The 21,413-nt window shown below is 38.5% G+C and overlaps 1 protein-coding gene across 4 annotated transcripts in view; it reads right to left on the bottom strand.

The window, feature by feature from the left end:
• Positions 1-21,413, bottom strand: part of MYO1B (myosin IB) — a 181,028-nt gene that overhangs the window by 17,705 nt on the left and 141,910 nt on the right. The window contains exons 16-27 of one of the 4 annotated variants that reach the window (XM_074967788.1): positions 20,775-20,975; positions 18,267-18,493; positions 17,100-17,300; positions 15,814-15,907; positions 15,024-15,173; positions 12,666-12,734; positions 9,957-10,043; positions 9,584-9,670; positions 6,613-6,699; positions 3,019-3,093; positions 2,503-2,637; positions 1,206-1,312 (exon numbers count right to left, since the gene is read on the bottom strand). In XM_074967788.1, coding sequence (XP_074823889.1) covers positions 1,206-1,312; positions 2,503-2,637; positions 3,019-3,093; positions 6,613-6,699; positions 9,584-9,670; positions 9,957-10,043; positions 12,666-12,734; positions 15,024-15,173; positions 15,814-15,907; positions 17,100-17,300; positions 18,267-18,493; positions 20,775-20,975 — 1,520 coding nt within the window. The remainder of the gene's footprint in view (positions 1-1,205; positions 1,313-2,502; positions 2,638-3,018; positions 3,094-6,612; positions 6,700-9,583; positions 9,671-9,956; positions 10,044-12,665; positions 12,735-15,023; positions 15,174-15,813; positions 15,908-17,099; positions 17,301-18,266; positions 18,494-20,774; positions 20,976-21,413) is intronic. The other 3 variants (XM_074967790.1, XM_074967789.1, XM_074967791.1) reach the window with 3 other exon arrangements.

Genomic DNA, 21,413 nt, shown 5'->3' with positions numbered 1-21,413 from the left:
TGGATACCCACCTTCCCTGTCATCTCTCATTCACTATCTAAAGGTTGATGCCTGTCTCTGAGCAGACCATGATGCCAGCCTCCATCCCCTACTTGTTGCATTTTGAAACAACCACTTTCGTGCTCTGTCCTGCTGCCCCACATGCTGGGAAGGAGATCCCTGTAAACATCCACAAAGCCACCTCCTTCAAACACTCCTTTGCCGTGATGCCTCCAAAAAACTTAACGGTTACGCTGCTAGTGTGCTGAGGACCACTGCTTACCAAGCTGACCAATACTGCCTCCTTGTTTCCTTGTACTCTCCCCTGGATCTATCTATATCTATCAGCTGTCCCTTCTCTTACACTTAGATTGTAAGCTACCTGGGCAGTGACCATCTTTTTTATTTAGTATTTGTACAGAACCTAGAACAGTCAGCTCCTGGTCCATGACAGATGCTCTTTCATGCTAGGGTAATACAAATAATTAAGCATAATAAATATGCACCGTGTTACAGCAGGGCTGGGAGATGGGATCCTTAGCTCCAATGTGTATTGGATGCTCAGATTTGGAGTAGCCAAGCCACGCTGGATATTGCCGGGGATGGGGGGAGGGAGCAGTGGACTCCATTGGTCGCTCTCTCTCATGTGGGATGTACGCTACTTAGCTTTGCGCAGAGTGTGGGCTCCATGGCCTTTTCCTAATTTGTGAGTGAGACTTAATTCCACCCCTTCACCTTGTTCTGTGGCACTCACTTCCAGATCAGCAAGGCAAGAGAAGGAGGCATACATTCCCCTGTGCAGGTTCGCTACATGTTTATTATTCAAAGAAACATCCTTTCTGCTATATTTGGGGTCTTGGCACATGAAAACAGTCCTCTGTTTACAGTGACAAAACTGGTGGCAGTTTCTGGGTATAATGATTCTAACAGAACACGATCAAAAGTCAGCAGTTTAACATTTAATTTAGAAGCAAGTTGATTTCACTGTGTAGGACTGACAAAATAAGCTATGACACCTCCATGATTTCATCAAGCCAGTAATCCAGAAACAAAAAGTTCTCAAGGCATGTAGGATTGGCAAATTGGTCCACAAAAAAGGTCCACAACTAGCAGTTTCTCCTGGTTAAAATAAACAAGGCGTTGTTTTTTAACTCCCTAAATCTATGTAAGGGTGCAGATTATTTTTGTTTTACACTGTGAGCAGTGGTACCAGAATAAGTCATTACCTGGCAGGATATAAAGCCTTCTTGTCCTTAAAAAGTTCACTGGCTTCCAGTTTTTCTTCATATATAAGCTTCTGTTGATCTGTGAACTGGTCTCTGTACTTTTTACACTACAAAACATGACATTTTAGAGGAATCATAAATCAATCTTGGAAATCTGCTTTAATGCAGCAGCCATCACTGATTACTATCCACTTATTGCTTAAGATACACATTCTTCGTATATTTCTGGAGTGACTCAACTCCATCCGACATGCCATGGTAACACAGCAACCACTAGCTGAGGCCCTTCAGCCTTTGCCTGCTCTACACACCTCTGAATTATATTAGACACATTAGAGATGATTTTAAAGAAAGTATTTCATTTAAGTATATATAGTTAGCTGACTGTACTGTCAGCTAAAATCCCACTGTACTCCTATGTAGCAGTTCACAAGAACAACACTTCACAGGTGTGGTTTTTTTGTTTTTGTTTTTTGCTATGATGTACCACAACACAGCCACTTTACATAATAAATACAATAATCAGGATCCAGCTGTTTCTTTTAGCAGGCAGAACTGTATTGTTGTACATGTTTTATCCTGGAGTTGCTTTGAGTGGGGGCCCCCTACTTTCAGCATTAACTCAACTTTCTGAAAGCAAACACAATTCAGAATATAAACAATATCAAATAATTACCAATAGCTATTAATACACATACATAAATATACAGAACTATCAAAGTGTAGCTGAAGAATTTAGATCTGTTTGCAGAATTCAGCATGTTCCCAATTTACCATGTTAAAAAGTTACAACAAGAGAATCTTTGTCCTTGACAATTTGCAGAAAATGGCATAGTTGCAAAGAGATCATCACGGATGCTGAGTGCTCACCAAGTGTCTCGGCAGCACTTAAACAGATTCTCGCCACTTTCTCCATTAACAGGTCCAAAACAAATTTCAGCTAACCACAGTTCACATGCATAATATTCCACTGAGTATTTCCACTGTTAGACTGAGCAAACACCAGTCCTGGATATGAACATAAGTATTATAAGCTACCGATTAAGCATATTCACTTCATATTAAATTAAGAGCTGGGGGGGCAGGGGGGAAGCAATACACTTTGCTCTTTTTTTCCCCAACCACCGAAAGGACTAGATAATGTATGGTTATGTCTGGAAGGCCAAATAGAATGATAAAAAACAAACAGCTTATGCAAAAAAATTAGTGGACAACACTGTAGTAAATATTTCCTAAAAATACATCCTCCATGAACAAAATTGAGGCACTCAAATCATATGATCAAAATGTACCCTACCCTCCACAAGTGGAAAATCCTCTTCAGTTCTTTGTGAGTTGAATCCAAGAAGAGGTAAGGCCTTGCTGGCCAGTTTTTGTCTATTGGTGATAAAGAAGGCATCTTATTCTTCATTTCCAAGAAGTACTTTTGCATCTGTGATAAATTTGAAGCAAGATGTTTTATTAATCTCAACCAGTAAAGCTATTAAAACAAGCTAGAAATGACAGGTGCTCTTCAATAGTAAGTGTTGTTATTCAACTGCAACTCCCACACTTATTAAGCCTGCTCACAAGTTTGGGAGGCTAAATTTATTGAGAAATGCTGATGCTGCTTTAGGTGTAGGCTGCCCATGCCCTTAACTTCAAAACATGTGACTATTCCTTCTTTACAACAGAAAGAACTCAACAGTCATGCTATCACCTGTACAGTATGATGACTCCTTTACAAATATTATTAAGGCCCTCGCAGCTAGCATGTCTGGCTATGCTAGAAAACAAAATTTTACATTAACCTATAATGTATATAGGTACTTACAATTTTCTGAAGTGTAAATTCATAAATTTTCCTTCCAGCATTGGCTCGGAAGAATTTCCTGTATTCTCTACGGACCTGAAACATTAAACAGGCCTTCAGAGTGAATATGTATAATTAACATTTATCCATGAATGGTTTTAACAAAGCATTGTACATTAAGAAAGTGAAATATGAAGTTACAAGTGTGGCCAATGGAAACAACAGAAAAATCAAGCATACTCAAGATGTGGGAAATAGGTCACAAAGATCAAAGTTGCCTAAAGCTGCAAAGAACTATATTAAAAGTGATACGGTAAAAAACAAAAACAAAAACCAAAAAAAAAAAAAAAATACAGAGGACTTTCCATTATCTTTACAACTGTCAAATATGATCAAGTTGATCGCATATTGAGAATATTTCCACAGCTTTTTTGCTGTAAGCCTGGGATAAAGAGAGTGAAGCTCTTTTAGTGATAAGGATTTTATTGAATCGTAATTGCCACTGGGTTGATTTGTGAATTATTTTGTTAATTGATGGGAGGATTTTTTTCTGTACATGCACTTGGAGGTTTTTTGATGTGTGTATTTTATAAACCTAAATAAACAGAGATAATGATAAATATTAAGAAAGTGAAATCAGAAGAAAAGTTCTGTACATCAAATTTTTCATACAAGTGCTCTTAGAAAAATATCAAGAAAATGAGCTACTGGTGACTGAAAGAAGCAGAGAAAATAGATTAATTTTTCTTAGAGTCAGACACATGAAATAAAATTTAGCAGAACAAATCATGAGTAATCATTAAAAGCCACTTTTAGAGGAGATTTCTGATACTACTTTATATACATGATTTTTAAAGCAACTCTAAGGTAGAAAACAGAGAAATTTCTACCTACCTCTGGTATTACCACTACCATGGTATCTAACCTCTCCAACTATTACACACTTGAAACCAAAATTGAGACAACACACCTTATTTGGACTTTTGTGAAATGCCCAAAATTCACGACAAGTTAGCTGAAATTCATTAACTTTTTTGCATGCCTTGGCTGAGTTAGAAGCAAACCTGTTAAAGTTTTTAGTGGAAATCAGGGAAAACGGCTATGGTCTTGCATACTTTTCCACACAGCAAGCTCAGTGGTTTTGGTGAATTTCGCATAGTGTTCTTGGATTCATCTGAACCAAAACCAAAGTGAAAGCCAGCAGGTGAAAACCCACATTAGTCAAAACACAAAAGGTTCACATAGCCCTATGCCACCAGCCCTCTCTCCCATCCCAAGCATCTCACACAGCTCTTCTCTAAGCCACCATTTTGAAAAGAAGAATTTCTCAAATGTTCTCATGAAAAAAACCCAACATTAGGGGGGAAAAAAACACACATTAATCACAAATTACTGAGATATGTTAACAGCATTAACAATATTTAAAGTGCTTCATTCTCACCAAACTTTCTCTGTTCAAATTTTTCTTTTCCTCTTCAGTTAAGAAGAAAAATGTTTGAATTTTCAGATGTTGACTTTTACAAGGGATTTTTTTAATGAACTGCAGAAATTTTAAGTAAAATCTATATCTTCCTTATGCTGTTAAAGTTTAGCCCTCTCTTAATTAGCACACAACCACTATCAGCACGTTAGCAATGGATATTATCCACCAATAAACACATTAACACCTTCAATCCCAGTCTGACAATATTCACTGAAAAATATTAAAAAGGTGACTTCCTTGTAATATACGGGTCCCATATCTCACCAAGTTCTCACTGGTACTCCTTAAAAACAAAGTTATTACTCTTCATGAGCAGCAGTCTGTGTGAGCTTAGTTTTTAATGAGAATACTGCAACACACACACACACACACACACTCTTTGTCGCTCTCTCCTGGCACAATAGGAAAGCCAGCAACAACATAATTCCTTGGCAGATCAGTACTAGAGAACCCCAAATCTGGGAAGTACTGTACATACTATTAAAATCCCATTTATTTACTATAAACAGAAAAATAAATCAAAAATAAATTTAGAAATCTTGTTGCAGCTTTATTTTTCAAAATACTAATGATCATGATTCAAATAGGTGAAAGTGCTTTGATTTAACAGCTATTAACTCAAAAGCTTCCCTCTACAAACATGTTGGAAGAAAACAGGCAAACAAATCACACAGTATCTAACCAGGCAAATAAATCACACAGCATTGACGTAGAAATGATTATACATAGCTAGGATCTTGCCATGGAACTCACAGTGTGTATTCATATTCCAAAGAATTGTGTGCTTTAGATGAGTCCATTTCTGCTAGAAATAAAACCTTCAAAACCATAGCATATACAGACAAAGGCATGTCCTTGCTGTATAACATGTTCAAGGTTTTGGCTTTATTAAAGTTAGTTTTCCTTTAAAAAATAATGCTCAATATACAGCAGTGTTCTTGACTTCTTAGAACGGACATTTTCTTGGTTTCTAATCATAAAAACTGACCTACTTTGACAGCAGTAAAGCATGATTCTAATCTGAAGAGTGACTTCTTAAAAATGGCACCTTCATATCTCCTGTTCTCCTTCCCATATGTATACTGAGTCACATTTAATTTAGTGACAATATGTTTTCACTACATTTTATCCATGTTAGCACGCAATAGAACACCTCTGAAGAGTTATGACTTATACATCATCAACAGAACTGTCAATAAAGTTTCAACTGTAGAGCCAAATTCTGTCCCCATTTACACTTGCGTAATCCCAGTTTGGCCCAGAGCATCTCTATTAGTGGTGATGACGATCAAGCCAAAACACACTCATTTGGTCTCTCAGATCTAAGTGCTCAAGGATAGCAGCTGACAACTTTTTTCTTGTAAATGAAGCAAAAGGTGATATGCAAGTACTGTGACACAAACATGGAGGCCCATAAGATGCCATTTTCACAGTCTATTTACAGAATAGAACTACACTTTACAGATTGCAAATGTATTTTCTTTTGCCAACCAATCCTCAATGTAGAGGGATATAGAAAAAAATGGACAGACTGTAATCATTCGACTTTTCTAAGAAGGCCTGGCCTCCACTGAATAGATGTCACAGCATCAAAACAACTCAAAGGAAAGTGACTGGACACTATGCTTAACTCTAAGTCATGCTTTGGCCATCCCACATACATCAGTAGGTCTAAAATGAGCAGCAATGACGTCAAATAGTCACACCCTTCTTCCCACTGTAACAAGAATAGGTCAGGAAAAGAAAATACTTGTTTGTAATCTTTCCAGATGGGATCCTTGCCAATGTAGGTCAAATTTTAAGTCAACAACCATGATAGTGTCCCTTTAATTAAAAACATTTTTGGCATTTTATCTTCCATTTGAAAATTGAAACTTCTGATAAGACAAGGAATATCTTCAGATTAAAGACAGCTGTAAATGTAACAATATTGTTAAAAATATTTACAAATGTCTCATTTAACAGACATTTTCGGATTAAGGATTTTTCAATAAAAAAGTCCATGACAAAACTAAGCAAAACTAGTATCATGCTCGCTAGTGATCCCACACAATTAATAGTTTATTATGTGTTAGTAGATGCCACGCTTTATTGAGTTCATTGTTGACACAAGGGAGTGGTTGAGAAAGTACCTTCAGTCCAAGCCAGTAAGCCCAAATGACTGCAACAGCATGCTTACGCCTAGCCTCGTCCTTCAAGCGTTTCAATTCCCTTCGAGCCTAAAATGTTTAGATAGTGAATAAAAGAGACAGCCCGATGCAGATAGCACAATGACCAGGAAAAAGATCCTCCCAGACAGAACAGCTGATTTATGAATAAGATATAGGAAGATGGAAGAATAGCATATAACCATTAAAACCCAATGTGTCAGTGTGGAAATGGTGTTAAGGCACAAATGTGGTCAATACAAGCCTCTAAACTGCTTCACTACTTACAAAAGGTAAGTAATACACAGGCTCCATTATTTGCTATGAACATTTGTGTAATGTCTGCCATGCTTGTCTGCAAATCATCAATGTTGAGTGTCTGATACTTGATTTTAATGGAAAGCTTTCCCTCCAGTTACAAGACCAAAGTGATATGTATGAAAGCGAAGAATTGAAGTCACACTATACACCCAACTCCTCCAATGACAAGTGCCTCAGCATCATATGATTAACTCTAACAATTAAAATTATGAATTATTTTTGGTCCTAGTCACAACTTTAAATAAAAGAATCCTTCTCACACAATTTTACACACTATTTAGAACTTTCGTTTCTGGGGTTTAGTTAAGATTCCAGTATATATTTTTCTCCAGTCTGGCAAATGATCTCTTTCTCTTTCTGATTCTCCACACGATGAAGACATTGGTGATGTCATATCACCAAAAAGCATGACTTCATCACATGCAAAACAAGGAGACAGGTACATAAATTTCATCTACAGTCTTTGTTTAGGCAAGCAAAATTCCAAAGTACTATACATAAAGATGTGATATTCTGTTAAGTTACACTTTTTACATTTCAGAAGGTATTAGTAAATTTATTTGTTCAGTTATTTAAAGACACAAGACCAACAAATAAGTAGCTTCAACTGGCTTGGAAAGGACATACCAGTAATAGTAGTTATAGCTATGTACTTGCAGTATTCATATCTTGCCAAGTATACTGAAGAAACTGTGAATCCACACCCAACTTTGCCAGTTGCACTTTTTGGATACTCTTCCAATTTAACAATAAAGGCTATTCTCCATTAATTTAAGCCTTTATAAAGGATACATTTTAGTTAATTTGGGATGGTACACAAATTCAAGTTCTCAGTGTATGACATGCTAATGCTAAGGACACTGCATAGTCAATATCTGTTTGAATTTTGAAGAGGAAGGAATTTGAGTTACATTTCTACAGTTTTTGAAAAAAATTAAACAAGTATTAAAATAATCACTGGAGACAAATGGATCCTGAAGCTTTTGCTTTAATTTCCCTCTTAGGAAAAGAGAGAGTTTCCTAAGATGACAGGAAGTTGCCAGATACTGAAAATTTCTTATAACCCTGATGAGCCAAATTAGATTGGTTACTATTAAGTTTATGTCTGAGGGCATGGTAGGCACATTTTTATTTAAATACATTTGATTCATGTTTAACCAAAAAAAAACCCCAACTAAAATGTACAATAACGATATAAACCAATGTGCAATATATTTTAATTAGGTACTGTAATATAGAATTTATGTTGCATTTTCGTTTGTCATGTCCTTTTTTAATAGAAAAATCCATCTTTACTCTACATCAGTTTGCCAATACTGCTACTGAGCTATTACTTTGCATGAGGGACTTATCACTAAGGCATTAACAATTTAACCAATTGTTTTATATGTTGATACCAAGCACCATAAACAAACATGATTTTTATATTTATATCTATATATATATCTATATATAATTTATACTACCCTAGTTAGGACAAGATAGTGAGACTTCATCTTTACATAAAATAAATAGAGAAAAAAACTGTCTATAATGACAGCTTTTTAACAGTTTATTCTGACACCTGAAGATCAAACTAGAAATAAAAAGATCTCTTATGAGCTAAATTCTGTAGATGTTTATATGTTGATTCCCAGGGTTACCTTTCCATTCTAAGAGATTTATTTCTTTGACAAAATAAAATGGCTAAGATCAAGCTCAGCATTGTACTTCTTCTGTATTTTAGCATGCTACTAGAATCAGAGATATTTCTTTCCTCATTTAACTCGCAAGGTGTTTTGATAGCATATATAAAGCGGGATCCAAATAATGACTGGGCTATTTTAAAATTTTAATTGACTGAATAAAATATTCTAAGTCAAAGAGTTTTTGTTAATTGAAACAATTGTTTCAACATTATTCCCTAGAGTACAACATTTCAAATGTTCATATAACCCAAAACTGCAGCCTGCGATTAGCGAGAATCTTTTAGTGGGACTTCGCTTCTGAAAACAAACAGCTGATGCTGGAATTCCTGGGATTTTTCTAGGGCCATAAATTGAGAATTGCATGCTAACATCGTTTTCTCCTAAAATTTGGGTCATAATATTGTACTTAATTTGCAATACTGGACTTCTCCTACACAACCAAAGAAACAATCAAAACTGATTTCAGATTTTGTACAAATTATAAATAAAAGTTGTTTACATTTTTAAAATGTACTATTTTGAATTGAAAAGGAGCCTGTTTAATTTGGGTCACAGAATATACAATCCAATTAAAAGGAATCTAGATGTGTATCACTGCAAGCACTTAACAGAAAAACACGTGTGGAACATTTACATTTAGTTCAAATGCATTTTCTAACTTGACCTTACTGCAGTCTAATCATTTTTAATCTAGTCTAATGACTTGTTAGTAAGCAATCAGTACTGTTTGGTTGGGCATGCTTAGAATTTTCTAATATACAAGACAAACATTTAGGATGCTGTCAGGTTTATTAAGTGTGGCATAAATAGAAATGAGAAAAATCAAGGATCATGCTTTAGTATCTACTAGGTCACTTGTATTAGTTATTAATCCTCGCTATTTACTACTGATTAAAGTTGGGTGTTGTTGGGTAATGAAGGAATCATGGAACATGTGCATGAAGTACCTTATATCCAAGCCAGTAAGCCCAAACAACAGCAATAGCATGTTTATTTCTAGCCTCCTCCTTCAGTCGTCTCAGTTCCCTTCGCGCCTGTGGTGTATTTGAAAATGGGTTATAGAAAAAGTTTAGGGCAGAAAAGGTTACTGCAGGTCCCAATGGGGAGAGAGAGAGAAAGAAAGAAACCAGTCAGTACAAAACAGTAAATATAAAAGCATGTCCTGGCTTTCCAGATTGCAACAGTTAAAATGTGTGCAGCGAAGAGAAATGAAAGTTAAGTAATTTAAGCCATTCAAAACATTTCTCTCTCTCTTTTCTGGAGGACTTTTGCTCCACACACTGGCTTTGAAACACTGAATGTTTTCTGGCATTTTCTTACCTGGGTACCATGCCAATAAGCTGCAATGGTTGTGGCTGCTTCCTTACAGCGCTTCTGATGCTTAAGTTCTCGAAGAAGTTTTCGAGCCTGTGATCAATCAAAAGAAAAAAAAATAGTCTTATTTCTAACCCAAACTTAATTTCAAAAGGATTTACACCCTACTGTGCCTTTCTAGTTCAAATCTGAGAGGGAGGAAAACAAAACAAAAAACCCCAAAACACCCTCATATTTTGCAGATGCACACGCAGAACAACATGCAGATCTGAGAGGATGGGTCTTGGGCTTACCCCCCAAAGCCTCGAGCACTGCAGGGGGATGGGATACCAAGGCCACCGGCCTCTCCCAGGCTCCCGACACCGATTGGGCAGCCTGGGAAGGCTGGGTGAACACCCAAGGGTTCCATGGGTACCATGGCGCCAGCCACTGCGCTTGGGGCCATGGAACCGGTTTCAGTGCCGTCGATGCCGTCATCACCACAGGTACCGAGGCTTGTCCCGCAGTCAGGGAACATCGCTCCGTGCCGGAGCTGTAAGTGGAGCGGTTGGTACTGGGTGACCAGGAATGGGCGGAGGGATGCTGGTTGCTGCGAACCAAAGCCGACCTGTCCAAGCGAGTCAGGTGTCTTGTTTTGGGTTTCAGAGCCTGACGGCGTTCAGCGGATCTGTATCGCACACAGGACGTCGAACAGGACCGGTAGCCACTACAGGCCAGGTGCTGGGAGGAACCTCCTAAGAAGGGAAATCTCCTAGGAGACGGGCGACAACGGCTGGGCGATCAGTGGCCTCTGCTCCCTGATTGGTTCTGGGCCCTAGGAGATGGTGAGGGCCGGTCCCGGATATCTTGCTGGGCGGCACATGCCCCAGAGTGTCTGTGCCAATCCACCGGCGAGGAACACCTGGAATCCTTCGATCAGTGCCCCCAGTGCGGGGACCAAAGAGGGCTCCACTGAGCCTGCCTCTCTAGTCCCGAGGCATGACGGCTTCGCACGGGCGACCTCTCTCAATGGGGAACAGTGCCACTGAGGCAGGGAAAAAAGCATATGTCTCAAATCAGGTTTTCCTCGAGACTGGGGTACTGCTGGAGCCAATGTGGGCTGTGTCAGGATCTCTTGAGCTGCTTGAAGGGCTTCGGGCGTCAATGGCACCTGAAGCTTGCTGGGGCCTGCACCGCTATTGGAGTCCCAGGCGAAGTACAGGATGCGCCGCACCGCTCGACTTGAGCTGGGGCCCGGGAAGGGGGCGCTGAGCTGCCCAGCATGGGTCGTGGCTCGCCCCCAGCCTTCTCCTTTCCCTTGCGGGAGGTAGATCATCCCTTCACATTCTTCTTTGGCTTCATGACCAGGGCCGTGGAGGGAGAGCGGTGCCAGCTCGCAGACAGTGCCAGCGGAGCACTGCACACGGAGGCCATGGTGCTCGGTGCAGAGTTGGACCACTGCTCTGGTGCCGGAGTGAGTGCCGACTTTATCAGGAGCGCTCTTAGACAGATATCGTGCTCCTTCTTCATCCTAGGTTTAAAGGACTAGCAGGTATGGCACTTATAATTTATGTGCCCCTCGCCTAAGGATCTTAAGCAGCTGGTATGTGGATTGCTGACGGGCATAGGCCGTTTACAGCGATTGCAGGGCTTAAAGCCTGGGGACCAGGGCATGCCCAATCCCCCAGCTGAGTCCCGTTTAGGACTAATGAAGAGTAGAGAACTACTACTAAGGGTTTAACTAAGAAACTACTAACTATATACAACTATTTTACAGGTTTTCAAAGTTTGCAAGAACAGAACGAAACAACGCTAGCTGAAGCAGTAGAGTTCCAGCACCGTCACTGGCAGCAAGAAGGAACTGAGGGTAGCAGGAGCCAGTGGTTCCCCTTATAACACACCATGCAGGTGCCACTCCAGAGGGCACCAGAACCAGTCCCCTACGGATACTGCTAAGGGAAAAACTTCCAGCACAGGTGATGTGGCAAGCACACACACCTCATATGGAATGGACCGGCTACGTAAATATAAAGAACCAAAGTTATATCTGGGTCGCCAAACCACTATTAACCTGAGTTTGCACAAATAATAATTTAATGTTCTCAATTCTTTTGGGACAGGCAATAGCATAAATTGGCACCTGTCCTACAACTGTTAGGACTACTCTTGTAGCACACAAAGAGTTTAGTTTGTGAGGGATATAACAGTACTAAGATGCCAAGATTTTTTCCCCACAAGATAAAAAGTGGGCTCACCCCTTTCCTGAAACTAGGTTTTATGTGTAATATTTTAGATATCCTCCAGTCCCTGTCTGAGCACTAAGGAAATCTCATTTTTCTCTCTTTTTACCACCTTGCTCCTTGTAGTCTCTGTCATGGTCACAATTCTTCCTTCAAGAGCAGTGGACAGGATTCTTTGAAGAAAGGCAATGCCACAACAAGTTGGGGGTGAAGATAGGGTGGGGTAATGAGACACTCTCTCTCCAAGGGCCAAGTATACTGTATCAAGAGCATTCCCACATGCCCAGGAGGCACAGATGACTGAATTCAGGACAATCTGACCCAGGACCTGGCAAACCCATAAACTTTATAAAACTGTGTTCAGTTTTGTCTGTGATTTGAAAGTCTCTAAATCAGAGAGTGAATCTGCTACTTACACTCATCTCTCCTCAACTGAGCCCAACATCCTCAGATTTTATTAGCCTAGGCAGTCGCTGCTCAGTGATGTCAAACTCACCTTCCATCCTCTGATGTAAGACTGTACTACAATGGCCGAACTCTTTATCCTCTGATACTTCTTTTGTTGCTGTATTAAAAATCAATAAATATAGTTCAGCAGAGAAAGTCAGAGTTTTAAAACTGCTTTACATCAAAACATTCTTTGGTAACATCTAACAAATATATTCATATGCAATTTAATCAAAAAAAGTAATGGAGAAGAGTGGGTTAATTTCTGAACACACAAATGAGGGTGTGGATTTCACATCTAACTCAAGAGGAAACAAACACACAGACAGCAGAGTACATGGACAAGGCCACTTTATACACAAAGAAAGACTAACTTTCTGGCCAACAGAGGAAAGTTATGTGAATTAAATATGAACAGCCACTGTTTTGTTGTCTTTCCCACCAACAAAATAGTTCAGATTGTCACAAACGCTTTGCTCCAGTTTGTCAGCTGAGCTTGCCATTGACAATCATAAGGCTTCTGTTGTTCTTTACACCCACTGCCCTCTTATAGTATCGGTACTGATAATAGCTTATAAAAGATAGTTTGTTGAAAGCTGGACTGGAATGCTATCCACCTAAGTCAGTTTGATGTACACCCTCATGACAATTTCCTGAACTGTAGAACATTTTCCTCTTAAGGTCAATAAGATCCTTATTTTTCTAGTAAGCTGCTGGTTAATTTAATACCCTATCAGCAACAAGCTGAAGGTTCGGCAATGCAACATGAAGGGCCAAATACTCAGTTCAGCACCCAGTCTGAAAAAACTGTGCTGGTCAGCTCTGCTGAGGGGCGGGTGTGGATATGGGTGTCAGAAGCCCTCCCTCAGACGCCGCAAAACTAAGGAGCCATTCCATGGCCACTACTGTAGCTTCAACCTCCTCCCCACAACCCTCTCACAGACAACACTTTGTGATGGGAGGGTTCGGTTCTGTGAAACAGCCGATCCCCTCGCCAGACCTTAAGCACAGGGAATTGTCACAGAGCTTTACTCAGGCAGGCCCTTATGCAGCCTCCCAAACCCTGACCCGCTCTGTGCCTCAAATCACACTAGTTCTGATGCAAGAGTGCTCTTTATATTAAAAAAAAGAGGGGCAGGATTTTCCCCCAGGTAATTTTTTGGGCACTTCAAGGAGCCAAATGACTGCCCATTCTAACAAAATAACTGCTGTATGTTTTCAGAAAACCAACAGAGCTCTACAGGTTAGGAAATATTCTTCCTAATGTTCATATTCAGGTCAAATGTTGGTTTTCATTTGTTCTCATTTTCTTATATCAACAGGCCTGCAAATTATGTATTTGACAACTCTATTTTTAAACCATTAAAGCTCCACTGGTATACTCAGTAATGTAGATACATAGCTGTAATGCAATCCAATCCTAATGTTGGCTGAAGAAAAGGAGTGAATTAAACTGGACAAGTTTGCATTGGAAATGAATTTTTACAGTGGTAACAAGACAGTAAATGAGTTATTTTGAGATATAAATAGCCACATATTTTCTAATTTCCAAGACAAGTTAATCTTTGACTGACCTCCATGTTCAATCGAATTGAATACTAAAGGATTTCAAGGCCACGTAGAAGATTATCAAAAACCATACATCATCTGAGATACGCTAATTTAACAATATCGTAACATTTATTTAAGGGGAGCTCTCTTTCAGTATGATATGCTATTTCATCAAACCTTCTCTTGGACTTTCATAAGTCTTGATAATATATATTTCTTTAAAAAAGGAAATTAAAAACTTCTCTTACTAACTGGAAAAAAGATTGACTCATTCTACATCATTTAAGTTCAGTTCATAATGATGTGGAAGATCCTGTCTACAACAAAATTTGAAACAGTCTTAGAACTATATTAGTAAGAACCATTTAAACACAGGTCTTTACGAGTTGTACCTAATAAGATAAATCACTGGGACCCTCCCAAGCATTCTTGTGCCTCAAATTTAAAGGCTTCAAATAAAGCAAAAGACAAAAAACATCTTACAATGATAGAATTTCACATACAGTAAACATACACATTACTAAACTTTTGTATGCATTGGTTGCCTGTTGGTACATGCTACAAAGTTTTGCCCAATGCTTGAGTCTGTTGAACTACAGAGAGGTCCCACCATTAGTGCTGGGAAATCCTGTCTCCAAACGGTTGAACTAACCAGGATACCTTGACAATCCTTTTCACACAGATCATGTACTTCATCGTGAGCCTATTTAACTCAGTTTACTTAGTGGATATTTTTGGTGCCAAAATACAGACATAAAATTGAATAGTTGCATCACTTTCACCAAGGCTGATAACAAAGAAAAAGAATCATTAAGTACTAATAAGAAATCCCTGTTTAATAAAATTTGCATCTTACTGCATATCTCCTGTACCAGGAAGCAATCACAATCTGGCTCCGTTTCATTAAAAGGAAACGTGTCCGACATTTCCAACCTCTGTAAATCTTCTGAATGAGTGTGGCCAAGTCCTCTAGACGTTGCTTTCTCAGGTCTTCTAATTTGAAGAGCTGAGTTAAAAAAATAAAAATAAATAAAAGACAGAAAAACAGAAAAGCGTAATTAGGATGACAAAAAGGGATCAATTCCCTGAATCCCATGCTTCGCCTCTTGAGAAATCTTTGGCTGGATCATGATTACTGTACATGGCACATAAATGTGGTATTGAATACCATATGCCTTACATCCTGAGGTTATTCAGTGGATGAAGACTACATTAGATATTGGACTGTTGCTGACAATTACCTTCATAGGCTTTTAATTCCCTCTCAGCCTCACTTAGGTTTATTTTTAATGCCTTCTTATAAGCCTGCAATTAATCACTTTAATTTCTATACAATGTTTATCATTCTAGTACCAGAGCATTGTGTTTGGAGAAACCTGCACTTGTCATCCAGCAAATTCTTCAGCATTATTGATGTGTAATCATCATGCAAGCTGCTCTTTGATTAGTGCTTAAAAAGCAGTCTGAAAAAAGTGGGCACTATCATAATCAGGGAGCAGCAACTTTGGAAAGAGAGAGTTTAAAGTGCACCCCTCAGCAACCTGGCTCAATTTTATTTATTTAGTGCCAGGTCTGCAACATCCCTTGCCCTCCCCCGCAAACAGCACAATCTTTAATTCTATGGTGGAAAAGATTTGTTCACACACCGTTCTTGGGTTGCGGATGAATATCTTTGATCTGCCAAAGGAATATTCTTCCTCAGGGATTTCCAATTCATTGAACAGTACCTCTACACCAGCCCTAAGAGAAGAAAATGAGCTTTCTGTGATATATTTAAAACTCTTCAGACCAAAACATACATACTACTTAGAGTTTACACACACACACACACACACACACATTAATAGGCAGCATGTTAAAGGATGTTTTAAATCCTTAGTGTTTGATATGAGAAGAATGGAAATGTAACTCTTTTATTCATATTTTTTTTATTAAGCTCTAGACACAAGAATCATATTTTGCAAGGGTATGGAGCAATTTGTGTACAAAGGGAACAATTACCATTAAACAGTGCCAGTGATGGCCTAGTTTTGACAGCAATGATGGTTTTACACTGAAAAGAAAATGATACAGGATCTCACATCAATGTCGAAATATAATACAGGAATTTAGATAGCACAGACTGAAGTGTTTCAGTCAAATACTACAACTGCACGTGTAAACAGTTTACTCTACAGGGATTATGGGATCAGTGGTGCTCCACTGTCCTCGGGGGGGGGGAGGTGCGGTCTTCGTGCCTGGTGCTGGGGAGCCAGGCTTCTTAGTTTTCTTTTTGGGCACCATTTTAAAAATGCAACACTTTTCCTTCACATGTGATTCCCCCAAGCACTTGATGCAGCTGTTGTTGGGGTCACTTACAGGCACAGGTGTGTTACAGTCCGCGCAGAGCTTAAACCTTGGAGCCCAGGGCATGCCCCACCTGGAACGAAGTCCCCAATGAGACTAACTTCTAACTACACTTAACAACTACTTAACACTAACCACTATAAACTATTTACAAGGCCCTAAGGCTCGAAGTCAGAAGGGACAAAACCGCTGGCCCTTGCTATGCAAGGAAAGGCACTCCGACTAACCACCACGGGCAGTAAGAACGAACTGAGAGGGCGTAGGGCCAGTGGCGTCCGATATACCAATGCATGAGCGCGGCATTCAAGGGGTCACCACAGCCAACCCTACGGATACCGCTAAGGCAAAAATCTCCAATGACTACGCATGTGGGCATGCACACACCTAGAATGGAATCGACCTGAGCAAGCACTCAAAGAAGAATGAGAGTTTGAAACAGATATAGTGAGAAAGAATCAAGCCACACTGGGACAATATTTAATCTTATTTTAGAATTCCTGATTTATTTAAAAATTTCAGGATAGTGGAAAGCAATTATTTTATTCACTGAGCTATGAAGGAATAAGAATACCAATGTTTTTCTTACCTAGCAGGTCCTCTCCAGTGAGGCCAGGTCTGCTTACAAAGCATCTTGTACCTTTCTAGACAAAGCTCATAAGGCTGTCTGAACGCGTAGCCTGCCCTTCTAACCCGGACATTCTCTAGGAGACCTAGGTACCGGACCTGGTGACACACTAGCGCTTCATTGAAGATATGTGCAGCTTTTTTGTCATTGGGCTTGATGCATCTGGAAATTGAAACAATATTCTGCTTTTTGTAGGAATACTTGTTTATAACATAATAACTTTACATGTACAATACAATAGTTTAAATTTTACAAGCCAGGCACGATCAGATATTAGTTCATGTTTAATTTAGGTAAGTGCATTGGATATGAATAGCACCCCATTTTCAAATTTCATTTCCTAAAAAACTACAATGAAATAAAACTTGCCATTCTAAAATATTAACTATGTACACATGAATTGCTGATGTACCAAATTCAATGCATACACATAGCCTATCTGCATATCTCACTGCACACAGGGAGATATGCAGATAGGCTATGATCCAGCAAAACACTTAAGTATTTAACTAACTTTAAGCACATAAATAGCCCCACTCAAGTCAATAGCACTATTCGAGTTCTTAAAACCGAAGCATGTGCTTATGCACTTTGCTAAATTAGGACCACAATTTTATTCAGTTTCTCTATTTTTTTTTTCCATTTACACTCTTTTGTTTAATGGCCTCCTTGTGCAAGAGATGTTAGAATGAAGTCCTATTTATCCACAAACAATTATGTGGTATAGACAGCACCAATGCAAGCATCCTCACACTGTCCCTACCAACGTGCCTCACCCTTAACTCTACAAGAGTAAGGGAGCAGTTGCATTTCTTGGCCAATTCATCCTATGAACTCTCCAAGAATGCCCAGACTCCTGTTAATGCCAGCTCTAGTGGAGGATTTGGGGAAGTGCATTAAAACCACCAACTCATTTCATATAGACAATTGAACAAGCAGGACAGAATAACAATTTTAAGTCACTGCTCACCTGGACTGAATTTACATCAATGAGCTACAAGAGAGAGGTTTCATTATCTCTTGAACTACTCTCTGGAGCCATCCATTCTCTGGTTTTTTGCTATCACATTTGGTTAAAGGCAGACATATCCATTATCATTTTTTAAAAGCTACCAAAGAATAACTTACCTAATATAGTTTGGATTTTTTGTCTGCAAATTCTTCATCAGAGTAGCTACAGAAGCCTTGAATTGTGAACCTGCTGTTGGGGGTCTCTTTAGGTTAATCTTGGCAGGGTTACCTTCTGGGAATAATGCTTTAATGAGGGAGTGGTTGGCCTTCCACATGGCCTGAGAGAGGTCACGGTAGAGTAAATCATTATTCTTGTCAACAAATCCTTCTACCTGGTACATAACCTAAACAACATAGAAGAATCTCATTGACTGATATTTTGGGATATAATATAGGTCAAAATTAGAGCTGGTCAGGAAGTCCCTCCTCTCCCCGTACCCATATGATATTTTCCAAAAAAAAAAAAAAACAACCCCGAAATTTTTCTCAACATTTTTTTGAATGTTCATAACACAAACGAACAACTTTGTTGGAGGTTTTTGACTTTTCAATAAAAGCCTAATGTTTTGAACAATATGGACATTTTCCGTAAAGATTTCTGTTTTGTCAAAAAAAAAAAGAAAAAAAAAGTAAATTTTCAGCCAACACTAGTCAAAATATTTAACAGAAACTAATACTCTTTAGTGATGGCCTGGGAACTTGATAAGCCTCCTCACCCAACTAACACGCCAACAAAGTCTCCCACTCCAGCCAGATTAATAATTTCTCGCTTTGGAAAAATGCAGTGATTATTTCCTACTGTTTTAAATCACTATACCAAAAAAACCATTCCAAAATAGCCAACCAACCAACCACATTTATTTAAGTTTACTTAAGTAAAACAGCAGTTCAAAATAATATTAAAAATTACACAATAAAATTCCTAAATCTCAGTTGATATGTACTAGCTAGCTGTATACTCCCCAGGGGGCTGACATTTTAAAAATAATTCTTACATGGAAAACAGCCTGATGACATGCATGCACAGGAAGATCTGAGCTGCACTTGCAGACACAGGAAGCCTCCAGAAGAGCTTTACCCATCTCTCCATAGGAGAATATTCCAGTTTTTTGGGTTGCCTTCTTTTTTAGTCTTTAATGTCTTGGCATATGATCTCATCGATAATACAGATGCCTTCAGTTTCATGATTTCATTTATTTTTATGTCTATAGTACATTTAATAAAACTAAATATTAATGTTGTTGCCATATTTTACAGTGGATCAAGTGACTGGAAACATTTCATTTTCCTTTACAAAATGCATTTCTGAATGTAATTGATATGGAAAATATTGGCAGGCATTACTACTGAAAAACATACAAAGTAACTTAAATAATTATATTTTGAGGTAAAAAAGTCACCAACTTTTGTTAGTGATCAAAACGGTCTTCAACTGGACATGGAAAAACAATGCCAAAATAGTATGTACCGACTGAACGTTCTGCCCAGTTAGTAAATGTCAGAACAAATGAGGACTCATTGGCTGCTAGTGCAGACAGATCATCTGCCCTAATCCCATGCTGAGTGTCGAGAGTTATCTCCAATCAGTTTATTTTAATTTTGACAATCAAATTAAAAAACCTATTAAAATGCCTTAAATAGTATTCTAGGGCAGATTATAATCCAATACAAAATATAACTATCAAACACAAAATATAAATGTCATTATCTACTATGCCAGTTCAGGGAAACCCTGCTCCCAGCAACTTTACTGCTACGGACTAAGAGACATAACTGTGATGTCAAGTTTGTGATACACAGACTGGTGAGAAGTTAAAATAATGTTAAAAAGGATAAATACATTGTTCTAACCAATGATGGGTAAATTTTTTTTTAAACCTGTCCAAACCTTCACTCATGCCCTGAAAGGAACGATTTTTCAGGTTCAGATCAGTGGCCTAGTCTGTCACTGATTGTCTTATCTTAGCTAACGTAATGATCATGATTTTTAAAAAGAAAGTTATATGCAAAGAAAATATCAAGAACTTCAAACTGTGAGGCCTGTATTTATTCATGCTGTTTATCTTAGTAAAAAGCAAAATACATTTCCAAGCCTTCTGTAGCGCTTTATCTTCCATCTGTCTAAACAAACAAGACGTCAAAATAAACTCAGCTACCCTCAAATTTATAAGAACTCCACTTTCTCAGAGTATTAGCCATTTCAGTGATAGCAAACCTATTTTCAAGACAACATGTCACCTTCAAATGTGTGTTCATCTTTGCATCTCCAAACAGGACATTTTTGGTTTCACAACCTATACACTTTCAGTGATTAAGTCAACACGAGTTTTGCCATTGACCTCAATGAATGCAGGATGAATCTTCAAAAATTAAATACACTGTCAAATAATTAACTTGTCACTAGTTTATTAATAGGAAGATTAAAAAATATAGAAGTAATTTTACTTTATATTCTGCATTTGACTGAGACAACTCCAAGCTTCCACATCATTCCTTCATTTAAATAATAAATGAGGATACAAAGAACATAGCATTGTTTCGCTTCCCAAACCTGGAGCCCATGCAGTTTGGCCTCACGTGCAAAAAACACACATCAAGCTATGGGATGTTATTTCAGTACAGTACCTTGCCAGCATAATGCTGAATTCTAAAGCAACTGTGAGGCAGCGATGTATCATTCAGGAAACGTGAACACTTGCTCATCCTACTCTCAAAGTGCTGATGAGTGGCACAGATTTGGTTCAGTTTCTCTAAAAAGGTGTCATCAGTAACGGTGCCTGGCCTCAGACATTCTTCATCTAGCATAGCCAGAATTCCAGTTTGATTCTGTAGTTTAAAAACAAATTTCCTTCTTTCCTTAATGCATTGTTTTTATCTTTTTATGGAGATAAATAACATTGTGCTAACTTATACAAACAGTAACTAAAATTGAACTTTACTTAATCAAAATATACATAGAAATGCAGAAGTCAGAAGTAAAGATCAGCCATATTAGTGCATTTTCTGCTGTTGTTCAGACCCATTAATAAGTCGGAACTTTGCAATTAGCTTTCCAAATTTCCAACCCTCACATTACAGCTGAGTTTTAATTAGGAGCAAAGAAGCCATTCCATTCTGAACCCCTCTTTTTAGCCATTTGTAACTTCCTCAAAATTCTTCTTTTTGGACACACAGTTCGCAAGCTTGATATCAGCTTAAACCTGAATTTTATTTTGAAACTGTGAAGAAAACTTGTTCAACCATTTTCAAGACACCTGAGCATAT

This window comes from Natator depressus, chromosome 11 (genome assembly GCF_965152275.1).
Source record: "Natator depressus isolate rNatDep1 chromosome 11, rNatDep2.hap1, whole genome shotgun sequence".
NCBI lineage: Eukaryota > Metazoa > Chordata > Testudines > Cheloniidae > Natator > Natator depressus.
Note: the sequence above shows the minus strand (reverse complement) of the source record. Positions and strands in the feature narration are given on the sequence as shown.